The 12813-nt window shown below is 41.4% G+C and overlaps 1 protein-coding gene across 2 annotated transcripts in view; it reads right to left on the bottom strand.

Moving 5' to 3' along the window:
• The window catches only part of LOC101568944 (zinc finger protein 14-like), a 56948-nt gene that overhangs the window by 15987 nt on the left and 28148 nt on the right, over nucleotides 1–12813 (bottom strand). The window contains exon 1 of one of the 2 annotated variants that reach the window (XM_023706397.1): nucleotides 3386–3506. The exons of the other annotated variant lie outside the window; for it this stretch is intronic. Within the exon in view, the coding sequence (XP_023562165.1) occupies nucleotides 3386–3388 (3 nt within the window). The 5' untranslated portion in view covers nucleotides 3389–3506. Of the gene's footprint in view, nucleotides 1–3385; nucleotides 3507–12813 lie in introns of those variants that run through there. 2 annotated transcript variants of the gene reach the window in all.

Genomic DNA, 12813 nt, shown 5'->3' with positions numbered 1-12813 from the left:
GCTTCACTTCAACACTGTCTTCAATAATGGGTCATTGTCATGGGCTTTCCTACAATATCAACAATCAAGGTGGGTTGTCACTACGTGAAGAATCCAAGACACACATAAAGTGCTTTCAGTGATTGCAATTTATGGATCACAAAACAAAGGTTCAAGGTCATCTCTTTCTTCAGAGAGAGATCAATCATTTGTAAATGATTGTGCTGGACATGCCTGCCTGTAGCCCCTTAAATCATGGGAAGAGATAAGGATAAACCAAGATGTGGGAGGTTACAGTTGTGAGTAATCCAGTGTAGAAAGGTAGATTATGATTTAAGATTAAAACGGTTTAGCTAGGGAGATAGGTCTGGCCACCAAAACTCGGCATGGTGGCACATGCCTGTAATACCACAGCTGGAGAGCTGAAGACAGGAAGATCACTATGACTCTGAGCTGCAAAGTGAGACCTTGTACCAGATAAATAAACAAATATTTTTAAAAATTTAAAAAGATTAAAACAGAAGAGTTCCCATACTATGAATAAATTAAAACAAAGAATGGAAGTGTTTTCTCTTCAACCTTGTACTTGCTTGGTGTCTGCTATTCATGGTACTCAGAGTCTGTCCACTGAAAAGTCCCATCCTATTTTCTTCATTATGATGTTAGTCAAACTGTATGCCCAGAGCAGGAAAAATCAGCTTAAATCACACACACACTCTCTCTCTCTCTCTCTCTCTCTCTCTCTCTCTCTCTCTCTCTCTCTGAAAAGTCATAAGTAAAGAATAATACTAAAGCAATGTTCTCCTTTTCAACCAGTATCATACTGTTCTGACTTGGTTGCTGTGAAGAATCTGGTTATTATTACACTCAAAACTAGAAATATGCTGGGCATGGTGACACACTCTTGTAACCATGATACTTACCTGGCAGAGGCAGGAGCATCTCTTGAATTTGCAGCCAACCCGGGCCACACAGTGAGATCAAGAGTAGCCAAAATTGCCCACTGAGACCCTACCTCAAACAAATACAAAAACAAAAAATAAAAATAGGAAGCAATCTGGCATCATGTTCTACACAGAACCATATGAAGAGTTGAAAGAGTCTACAGATGTTACATGAGTTTCAAAGGAGATATATCTTGATCAACCCAAAGGAAGTTGAAAATAAAATTTATTGAGAATAAAACTAAGGGCCAGCGAGATAGCTCAGCAGACTAAGCTCCTGCTTAGGCATGTGCGGGCACCGGGGTTGGATCTTGGCAACCACATCCGCACTGACCCTGGCACGCTAAGCTGGTCACCAAGGCTAGGGAGGCTGGAACAGGAGGATCACTACAAGTCTGAGCTGTATAGCAAGACCTTGTACCAAATCAATAAAGATTAAAATAAATAAATAAAAAACAACACCTTGGAATCTTTTGCAACCAGGAGAAACCCCTTCTCATTTTATTTCAAAAATGTTGCCTCTCCTTTCAAGTCTACAACAAGATGAGTTTCCTAATTTCCAATTTGCCTCAAAAGTGATGAGTTGAAGTTCTGGCCAAATAGCTCAGCAGATTAAAGCGGCTGGTTAGGCAGATGCAGTGGCCGGGGTTGGATCCCTGTAGTGCAGGGCTGGCCTGGCCCCCAGGGCGCTCTGAGATGGTAATTGAGAATGGGCATGGTGGTGTGCACCTGTAATCCCAGCTCTTGGGAGGCTGAACACAGGCAGATCACTACGAGTCCAATCTACATAATGAGACCTTGCAGACCTGGTAGACTCTTACTAAAATAAAAAAAAAAAAAAAAAAAAAGGTGAGCTGATAAGTACTTCACAAAGAAATGTTTATCCATTCCTAAATTCTCCTCTATTCTTTAAGCCTGCGACCTCTGACCCAATCTCACACCAAGCCAGCAGACAATCTTACATTTATTATGACACTGAAAACTCTGAAGTCAGGAGCTGTTCATTGCTGTAGTTGCTGACGTAGGTCCCTCTCCAAAGTGCCCCACTGTCCCATTTCCCGTTACTCCTCCTTCCTATTCCAAAACCCCTTTCATCCTATTCATTCATAAGCCTCCAGACATTAACTATGGGAATTTACCCCACTTCAAAACTTGTTTTACTGTTTATTTTTGTTTTTGTTTTTGTGACAGACTCACTATGTAATCAGGCTTGGGTTTTACTCCCTGTACGGCACAGGCTGTACGTGAGCTCACAAGGATCCTCCTATCTCAGCTTCCTGAGTGCAAAGATTACAGGTGTGCACCACCGCACCAGGCTCAATTCTTGTTTTCCCAATGTCCCCTTCATTCATTGTTTCAGTATTTAAAATCATGTCTAGAAACAGTCCACAGAACACTTCAACTGTTTCACACATGAAACCGCTTTCCAGTCATACCAATGTCACACATATTGGCTGCTGTACTTGCCACAGATCGATCTGTTTCACTCTGTACTTTTGACAGCCAGCCCTCAGGGAAGTTGCCCTTAACAGAAACTCTTTCCCCTTCCTCGGTAACATATTAACACCCACCGCCCCCCAGCATATAAACAAAGTACTTAGGGAAGGACCTGAGATAAGAGTTAGCAAATAGGACATTTTTATAAGAATTCAAATGACGATAAAAATTACTTCTAATATTCGAGCAAGAGTAAACTTTCTGCCCAACAAGGGATGAATCAGCTTCCTGCTAAAAGGAGCTGCACTCACTCCCTACTAAGCTCCTGAGTTTATAAAAATTTAAAATGCAAAATAACCAGGTTCAGTTTTCTCCAAAAGTCCAGTCTTTTTTAAGCCACGCATGTTGAGGCAAACGGTTAGAGATCATGAGAACAGAGTGCTTATTTTACACAGAGAGCCACCGCCGAGGAACTGAACAATTTCTGTGCACTGATTATCTATCGTTACCTCCAGGTGGACTGAGCAGACGCAGGGCCGCTCCATGGGATGCTTCCTGGAAATCAAGGAGTTGCTCTTTGTATTATTTCCAGTAAGCCCCCCCTAATGGCCTCCTTTTCATTCACAACCTCATTTCTCAATGTTGTGAGTGCAGGAGAACTGTTCATGCAGTAACACCATTGGTAGCAGAGGTCTCACGTATATAAGAAAAGCGACTACTGTTTTGTGTTGCTCAGCACTCAACCCAGGGTTGCTGCGAAGCTTCAGCTCTCCTCAGACTAGTGCACGGGGACACCCAAGAAGGCATTCTGGGCTGTCAGTGTTTCAGTGGGGACAGGATGCTGGGGACCCAGAACTTCCCTTGCCTGATCAAGTGGAAGAGGGACGGATGTTGATGCGGAATCAAGACTAGAACGACCTCGTATTCTGGAACGAAGCAGAGACTATTCATTGTCACAGCTGATCCTGGCCCCTTCGTTCCAGAACTCACCCGATTCCATCCCCGCACCCATCCCACAACGTCACCATTGTGTGGCGTGAGAGTCTCCCAGAATCCTTCGATTGCAGGTTGCAGCCAGGAGAAGTTCAGAAAAGGGTGGTCTTGTCAGCTGGGGACTCTGCAGTGCACTCAGGCTGTGCACTTCGGCGCCATGACACAGGAAAAGCCCTCCTCCCTCAGCCCATCTGATTGGGTAATAGAGACAGCCCACGCCTTCATCGCCGATTGGCTCCTGCTCCACTGTAGGTCTGCGCTGAGCACAACAGGAGCAGCAAACTTCTTTCTGCTTGGGTGGCGCTCAAATGATACATTCTAGCCCGTGAAATTATGGTCCAGTCTCTTCCATGACCAGACTCTCGCCTTGCGTAAAGAACGCTTGCAATTAAAGGCTGTAATGCTGACTTTCCAAAGCTTCCATGATTTTCTTAATGAACTCAGTAGATTCTTCCTGAAAGTGAGTCACGAATATGCTCAGAAGGTTCCAGAGTTAATGTCCTATGGAAGAATCAATGCCTTGATGTCTAGCTAACTCTAGTACGAAATTCACCAGAAGCAAGACCCTCTGTTGGAAATGATGCAGTCGGTTTCACTGCCAAAATTTTCATATTATCCCTCAATCCACTCATTTTTAATACATGAAAATGAATATAAGTCCCCTAAGAAGCACATATTTTTGTGTGTAAATAAGGAAATTGAAGTCATATCACATAAGAGTAAAGATAAAAACAAACATTCCAACTCCAACTCGAACTTAAGACTTTTTTTCATAAAATACATGAATTTTGAGGATGAATATATTTCCAAATATGAAAGCTGTACGTCTCCACCTGGCCGGACTCTCCCAGCCCCCAACCGGCTTGCCCGCAGAAACACTGCTCTCTGCAGGGAACTAAGCTCAGCACTGAAACGTTCAACAGTGAATACAGAAAAGGAGTAAGATGGAACAAGCAGCTTTGGAAATTCTGGGGACCTCTGGCGACACCAGGAAACTTGCCGCAGACACTCCAAAGGACTCAATCCATAAAGATGGAAGATTGCATCTAGAAAACTCTAACCCCAGATATTTATAGGGCTTTTTCTCCCTAGAGTTCCCTGCCTTTTCTCCATCCCTATGAGAGGGAAACACTTCTCTAAGTTCAGAACAGAAGGTTTTATCATGCTGTCTGTCTGAATTCAGTCACATACCTTCCGTGTCATGCTACCTGACCGAAGCCTGGATGTCTTTGCTTGTTATTTATGCTACACTTTGGTGCCAAGGCCAGGGAAGAATGACAAGCTATCTTTGGAAGGTTTTCAGCGCTCGTGAACGTCTACCCCAGCTAAGTGCACCCATCAGCGTCCTCAGACTCTGGTCGGTACAGCTGCTGCTGCTGCTGCTGCCATGCCAGATGTTACACAGCAGTTCAGATCGCGTAAGGCCTCGGTGTGTCTCTACCTTTTTTCCCTAACCACCCTGCCTTCAAGACGATATAAGTCAAGGCAGCTTCCCAGATCCCGCCAAGACGAGTGCTTCAGGTCACCGGTAAGCTGGTTCCCTCTCTGGTCTTCCAGTCGCTTGTGCCTTTAAGACCCGCCCTGCTCCAGCCTTTGGGCAGGCAGCTGCTTTCTAGCTCCCAGAGCCGCCGCTTTTGGCTTTGTCGATTTTTCTCTCTGAAACTTGACCCCTCTCTGCTAAACCTCCTTCCCCTCTGCCCCCTGCTTCTCTATTCTCCTGTCTGCTCTCATCCCTTGGCACAGAAAAGGGACTCGCCTCTCCCTCTGTACCTCAAACCTAGCGCTCCTCGTGGGTGGACACACGGCGGGGAGACCGACTCTGCTTGGTGACTGACCGATCGCGTTCGATATAGGCCCTGTTGCCACTCGTTTTACTACGTCAAGTTTAGGTTTGACAATTACCTATCTCTGCTCCCAAAGGGAAATTCTCCTTCCTTACCCCACACCTCTCTCTGTACTCAAATAGAAATAAAACCGGTCATCTCCCCCTGCCTCTGCTAGCCTGCCTTCTGCGGAACCTTAGACTTCACCCCTCTTCCAATCTAAAGCTCCAATTCCTCTGGATGACCAGAACACAAGACCTTTGGTTTTTCCCTAACATATAATTAGCAGAAGCCTGCACAAGACACCCCTAATCCCTTACCCATACCCACAGCAAGACCCTAAACACAGGCCATGCCCAGAGCAGTGCCTGCCATAGAGCCCCAAGCTATGGCAGCCCCCAGCCCACCTGCATTGCACCCCACCTCCCTGCAGCCACCACAGAGGCTGCCTGCCTCCACTAACTGATCCCCACCCAGCCCACCCACCCAGCCCCGTCCGCAAACCTCAAGCCACCTACCACTCCTCTAGCCCTGGGTCCTACACTCTCCCCATTCCCTTTCACTCTCCCAATTTCCATTGGCCACTCTGCCACACACCAGGTTCAGACTGTGACTCCCTGGTCCACTGGGTCTTCCCTCCCTCTCCGACCTCTCCCAGATCAGTCAGGGTCTGAGCTCTTTCTCTTTAGCCTCTGACACTCCCGTTTGTCTCTCATTGGTCAAGGTTAACTTTACACCCCTTAACAAAGGCTGTCCCCAGAGGACTGCCTCTCCTCGTGATTTCTCTCACATCTTGCAGGCTGGCAACACTACTGTCACAGAGGACTTCTTTCTACACCCAAAACTAGCCTGGTTACCACTGGAAACAGTGACAATTACCTTGTCATCAGCTGTGACTATCAAACAACTATGACTATTAAAGCAACAATGCCTAGATATTACAATCAGATAAACTGTCAGTACCCGTCTTAATAACTTGTTTCTGCTTTCACAGGGTAGCACTATTCCTTTTGATACTTATTACTTACTACGAGAGATCTCTATTAATTAACCTATGAAAGTTCTGACTAGCTTATTTATAGGAACAAGTTTAAAAACCATAAAAGTTATTATAATTTGATCTAACCAAATATATTTGAGTGTACTCTGATTCTTATATTGTGTGTCTGTTTGTTCAGTCCTTTGACAGGTGTTTTGTTGGAATTCAACACATTTTATTTTCATGTTTGCCAGCATGCTTCCACCTAAATTGTCAGCTGGTCAAAATTACGTTAAAACTGGTTTTATGAATGTAGCACGTATTTTTGTCTGTGCACAATGACTCAAAAGTCTCACACTGATTAAAAAAAAAAAAAAAAAAACTAGTTCTATCTTATCTTCTTTCCTGTGTTGCCAGTGACAGCCTCAGTGCCGAGCTGAGTTCTATGTAGAGAGTAGTGCTCCTGCTGGAAAACGGGCTGCTGGCTGAGAGAATCAGAGTCGGGTCAGGGTAGAGACATACAAAAGCCAGAATGCTTGCTTAAGCTGTACTTTTTTTTTTTTTAATCTCTTTCTCAAATAACATTAATGTATTTCTACTGTTGGTTCTATCGTCAAACATTTCCTCAGTTGTTCTTTTTCATGGAAGTGTCTTATTTCTCTGTTGATTTTGAAAGATAATTTTGAGGGATGTATCAAAATTACCTTGTGTGATCTTGTGTATCAAAATCAACTTGTTTTAAAGGTTGCTTTCTTTTAAGATTTCAAATACTTCACTGCAAGCTCACTTGACTATGGGTTTGTTTTTTTTTGTTTTTTTTTTTTTTAAGTTTGCTATGATTCTGATGGGTTTTCTTTTGTTTTAATTTTAGGTATTTGCTACAGGGTCTCCACTATGCAGCTCAGGTTCATAGCCATTCTCCTGTTTTCAGCCTCCCCAGCACTGCAATTACAGGCATGTACCACCATGCCTGGTCTCGGTGACCAGCTCAGTGTGCCAGGGGGGTTGGGGCTGGTGTGGCATGTGGTGCCCAGTCCCTGTGCTTGGCTAAACAGGCACTTAGTCCACTGAGCTACCTCTCTGGCCCTCTGATGGGTTTTCTTTATATGTGATTAATTTATATTCTTTGAAAGATTTTAATATTCTGTTCTTGTGCTGAATTACTAGAACTTATTTTTGGTCTTTCTGATATAGGCTTTCACTAGGCAGTTAAGGCTGGCCTTAAACTCTCTCCATAGCAGAGGTTGGCCTCAAACTCAAAGTGATCTTCCTCTGTGAGCCTGCCAAATGCTGGGGTTACAGGCTTGCACCACTTCATGTAGCTTTCTAAACTGTCTTCTGCTTTTTCATTTAGGCAGATTTATTTTATGTTGTTCTTCTTTGAAATATCTTGCAACTGTTTGATTTCTTTGTGTGTGTTTCCCTGCTATTTTTAAGAAACCTTTCTTTTCATGATTAACCTCAATCCTTTCTTCTAGATCTGATATTCTGTCCCCACACTGGTTCATTCTATTGCATGTACATTCACAATAACTTTCAATCTGTTTGAATCTGGTTCATTCATTCCATTCTTTTCCTATGTTGAATATCCATGGTTTCCATCATTTTTCTAAGTACCTGGGTTTTGTTTTCAATCTGTATCTTTTCTAGACTCACTAATTATGTCTTTAACTATGGTCATCATCTCTGAAGTTATGTGAGAAATTATTCCTATTTGAGTTTTTCTTGAGACTCATTGACTTGCTTTGTTATTTTTGCTGTTTTCCTTTCAGAATCCAGGTGAGTGGCTTTTGAATTGTTCACCTTCATTCCCTCCTGGGTTCTCCTTTCATGAAATGGAAGTGTGAGTTTGCATTTTGCATCTGTGTCTTTTCATTTCCTTTTTTCTTTTCTAGTTTAATTCCAGAATTGATGCTTGAAAGTAGTTTGTGACCGATATTGATGGTAATAAGAAGAATCCTAGGTAATGACTACTTCTCAGAGATGTCTCTAATTATAGCTGACTTTTGAATTTGAGTACATTGTGAGATCCTACCTCTTCAATTTATAGAGGATGAGAAGTTGCTGCCTATTTGGCTTAGCTCCTACTTCTTCGGCACTCTCCTATAGTACTATTTATGACATTCAGGAAAACTTAGGCTTGGCATAAAGAAAGAACAACTGATTGGAACAATTCAAGTAGTACAAAGAGTAATGAGTATAGCATCAAGCACATGCTAGAAAATGACAATAGTAATATTTTGCTGAGTTCACACATCTATAATATTTAAATGATGGAACTAAACAAGAAAAGGGGGTATAGATGAATGACCATTTTGTATCTGTGTATTCAAAATGGTTAGGATAGATATATAGCTACATTCTCTTAATTCAAAGAATAGAGGGATTTGTTCTAATTGTGTTTGTAAATAGGATATCATGTCTGCATCTTGTACAACAAATAACCACGAGGAAGGCAGTATGCAATGTGTTAACTATTGGAACTGTCCTACCAATTTGATTTGAAACTGCCTCATTGCTATTTGTTTCTCAATAAAATTATGGAAAAAAAATTGAAACCATGGAATAAAATAGTTAGGATAGATATACATTCCCACTCTCTTAATTCAATCAATAGAGAGGTTTGTTCTAATAGTGTTTGAGACAGGATATCATGTCTGCATCTTGTACAATGAATAACCACTAAGACAACAAAAATGCAATGTATTAATTATTGAAACTGTGATAGTAATTTGTTTTAAAACCACTAAAACAACAAAATCCAATGTATTAATTATTGAAAATGTTCTAGTAATCAGTTGTGAAACTATCTCATTGATATTTGTTTCTCAATAAAATTATTAAAATAAATAAATAAAAATAAAAAAGAAAATGACAATAGTGAACAAGATTTATAATTATAACAAAATCTAAAAGAAACCAGAAAACTGTCAGTAAATATCCCCTCCACATAGCTATTACCCTCAAGGGAGAAAATACTAATTTGTTAGGGGAGTAATAGAAAAATAGGAGAAAGAGGGTTAGAAACAAGGCTGGAGTACAAAGCAAGATTGTAAAAACTTTGAGAACTGGTGAAGAAGACAAAAGGGAAAGAAATAAGGAATGATCAGAAATAAGAATGGAACAACAAAAAAAGTAGAAACAATATTCTCTGACATATAAAAAATAAGAAAAGAGAAGTAAATTTAAAACATAAAAAAATCAAAGACAAGGAAAAAACCACAAGAAAACAATTGTCCACTTCAGAGCATACCTCTGTGTCACTCGTAGACAGCACATGGGAAGAGCCTACATCTGTTTTGGTTGGTCCCAGCAAAACAGCAGCATTACAGTGGATGTGGGTAATCCCAGTAAATTTGGGCATTAATTTCATCTTAGTTCACAAAGGATGACAATTATGAAAAAATGAATCAATAACAAATGCTGTCAGGACTGTGTGGAAAAGAAACACATTTCTACTGTTGGTGGGTATGGACTGGCACAACCACTTCAGAACTGAGTGTGGAGATTCCTCAAAGAACAAGGACTTGAGTTCCCACTTGATTCACCTATTCCCATCTTGGTATCTTCCTTGAAGAATTAGAAGTATCGTACTACAGAAATATATCTGCACCCATGTTTCTAGATGGACAATTTTTAATTCCTGAAACTTGGAAACAAATCCAAAGCCCACCAAGTGATTTTCTATATAATGGAGTACTACTCAGCTATGAAGAACGACAGGCTTGAGACATTTATAACTAAATGGATGGACTTTGAGACCATATTGTTAAGTGAAGTAAATCAGACATATGTGTAAATATTACATTGTCTCGGTGGTATGAGAAACTGAAAGTCTAAATGAAAACCAAAATATGCAATAGATTGTGTAAAATAGGAAGAAATTTCAAAAAGCAAGTGCAACTTGGAAGGGGCAAGAAGGAAATAGAAGAAGGGAAAAGAAAATAAATTGAAAAAATATTAAAGGCAAACAAACTTTATCAATAACAAGGGGAAGAGAGTTTAAATGGAAGTGAAGGAAGTGGCAAAGATAGCTACATGTACATGTACAAGGTACATTTGTACATACAGGTACAAATCCAATATGATGAATCTGATCAGCATGTGTGTCTAAATGTTGCCAATCAACTTAATGATTTAAAAATGCCTGTATTTTAGGGGCTGGTGAGATGGCTCAGTGGTCTAAAGCACCTACTTAGAACAAGCTTGGCAAAGCACAGGGACCGCGGTTCAATACCCCAGCACCACATGCCAGCCAGCCCCGCCCGCTGGTGGGCTGAGCTGGCCACACACACACACACACACACGCACACACACAAATAAATAAAAATGTTTAAAAATGCCTGTACTTTATTTTTTTTTAATTTTATTTATTTATTTATTTATTTGTGTGTGTGGCCAGCTCAGCCCACCAGGGGGCGGGGCTGGCTGGCATGTGGTGCTGGGGGATTGAACCGCGGTCCCTGTGCTTTGCTGAGCTTGTTCTAAGTAGGTGCTTTAGACCACTGAGCCATCTCACCAGCCCAATGCCTGTACTTTAAACAATCCATTATTTGCTGGAATAATGACAGAGATAGATAGATGATAGATAGATAGATAGATAGATAGATAGATAGATAGAGTGACAGTAAGAAGCAGAAATGAGCTGTAGGGAATTTAGCCAACATGTTCTCGGGTGCAAAACTTCCACATTGCGTTTTGCAGTGTATTCTGCTGCATGAATGATCTCAAGTTTTTCAGATATACTGTAGATACAATTCTAGATGATACTACCTAACTGAGAACTAATTTATGTGTCTAAGAATGACTAAGGATAGAGCAAGCTATACAATGTGCACTGAATTCTGACTATTTATTTAATTGCTCTCTTATATTTTTGTGTTACTATAGGTTGATAGCAATGTGTCCACCTGAAAGAACACTGTATAACTCATTGTACAAGATGCATTAAAAAGAAAGGCAAAATACAGTTCAAGGAGACTAACTTGTTCTCATACTCACCATTTGTATAAGACTATGTGCTTTAAAATATTTGTCACGTACCTCAAACATCAGATAGTGCTACTCGTGGATAATGAAGTAGGAAATTGTATAAATTAATCTCAAAAACTGATAACATAGCTCACAAGCTAAATCATAACTCAGTAAATTTCCTACTTTTACTTAACTATTACTTTTTTTTTAACATTTAGTGTGTGTGTGTGTGTGTGTGTGTGTGTGGCCAGCTCAGCCCACCAGGGGGCGCGGCTGGCTGGCATGTGGTGCTGGGGAATCGAACCGTGGTCCCTGTGCTTTGCCAAGCTTGCTCCAAGTAGGTGCTTTAGACCACTGAGCCATCTCTCCAGCCCCAACTATTACTTTTTTTCATGCCATTATTTCACTTTCTTAGGAAAAAGCAGCAACAATTACAAAAGACAATGACATTGCCAGCATCAGGGAAGAAAATAAAGTCATTTGCTTTGTGCAAAGCATTCTGAAAAAAAAAAAACCCTATTGAAAAAAATTCCTTTGTCATTGTTGTTACTGAGGAATCATAACATCATTTCTACTTTTGGAGAGATTACTAGACATAACTGAGTGTGTCTCGAGTACGAAATACACACTTGGAATAGAAAGGCATAGTTCTAGGTGTAGAAGGCCCACAGTAAGAAGGACTATTGCCTATAATGGATGAAAGAGAAACAAAATGCAAAATTGCTTCTCTTCCTTCAGAGGGACTTCAGTATTCGCCTTCACCTTGGACACTGTCTCCTTGACACCAGTGCAGATTCTCCCTCCTCCAGCACAGACCATTTGGCCTTCTGCCATACACCTTTCAGCCTCCTGAGATGATCTTGGATAGAACACTACTATGGGCTCCAGGCATTCAGCAGGATGAATCAGACCTGCGGCTCCTGGACGAGCTTTTGCACGCTTCCGTGTCTGTGTGACTAGCCATTATATGCCATGGTTCTAAATATATCTGTGTATCTTCCATTAAATCTATTTCTCTAGTAAGGAGTGACTCAGACATGTTTGAGTACTTCAAGACGTTCAAGAGAAACAGAATTGCAAAGATGAAAAAATTTTAATGGTTTTGGAGATTCCTGATGTTGCCTCTCCGGTTTTGTGAAATATAAACATGCCAGTGATTTCTTTTTTAGCACTGTGGTGAATACTAATAGTCTTTGCTGTGAACCGTTTAAAACAATACAACATAGATCCATTTGATTGTCCTACTTTGCCACTTATAAAATGCAAGGTATCTATTTACTCCACATATGAAACTTGAGAATTTCTTAAAATGTATTTGGTATGCAGCTCAGACTTGTAGTGACCCCTCCTGTTTTCAGCCTCCCCAGCACTAGCATTACAGGTGTGCACCACCATACCCACACTCACTGCACCCAGGGGGAGGGCCAACACACCCTGTGGTGCCGGGGATCAAACCCCAAACTGGGGATTCAATCCCCTTGCAATTATTTCTCCTGTTCCAGAATATATGGTTTGGATATAGTTTCCAATTTATATTTTACATTGCTTTCTTAAACTGTAATGTGGAGCCGCACCCCACCCCTCCCGCCGAGTAGGAATTTCTGCCGACTTCCGGGAACCCCCAGACCCAGTCCTAGCCCAGGTCCGGTGAGTGTGTGGAGAGCTTCCTGCTACCCTGCGCCGG

Source organism: Octodon degus, unplaced genomic scaffold (assembly GCF_000260255.1).
Source record: "Octodon degus isolate 3935 unplaced genomic scaffold, OctDeg1.0 scaffold00255, whole genome shotgun sequence".
Classification (NCBI taxonomy): Eukaryota; Metazoa; Chordata; class Mammalia; order Rodentia; family Octodontidae; genus Octodon; species Octodon degus.
Note: the sequence above shows the minus strand (reverse complement) of the source record. Positions and strands in the feature narration are given on the sequence as shown.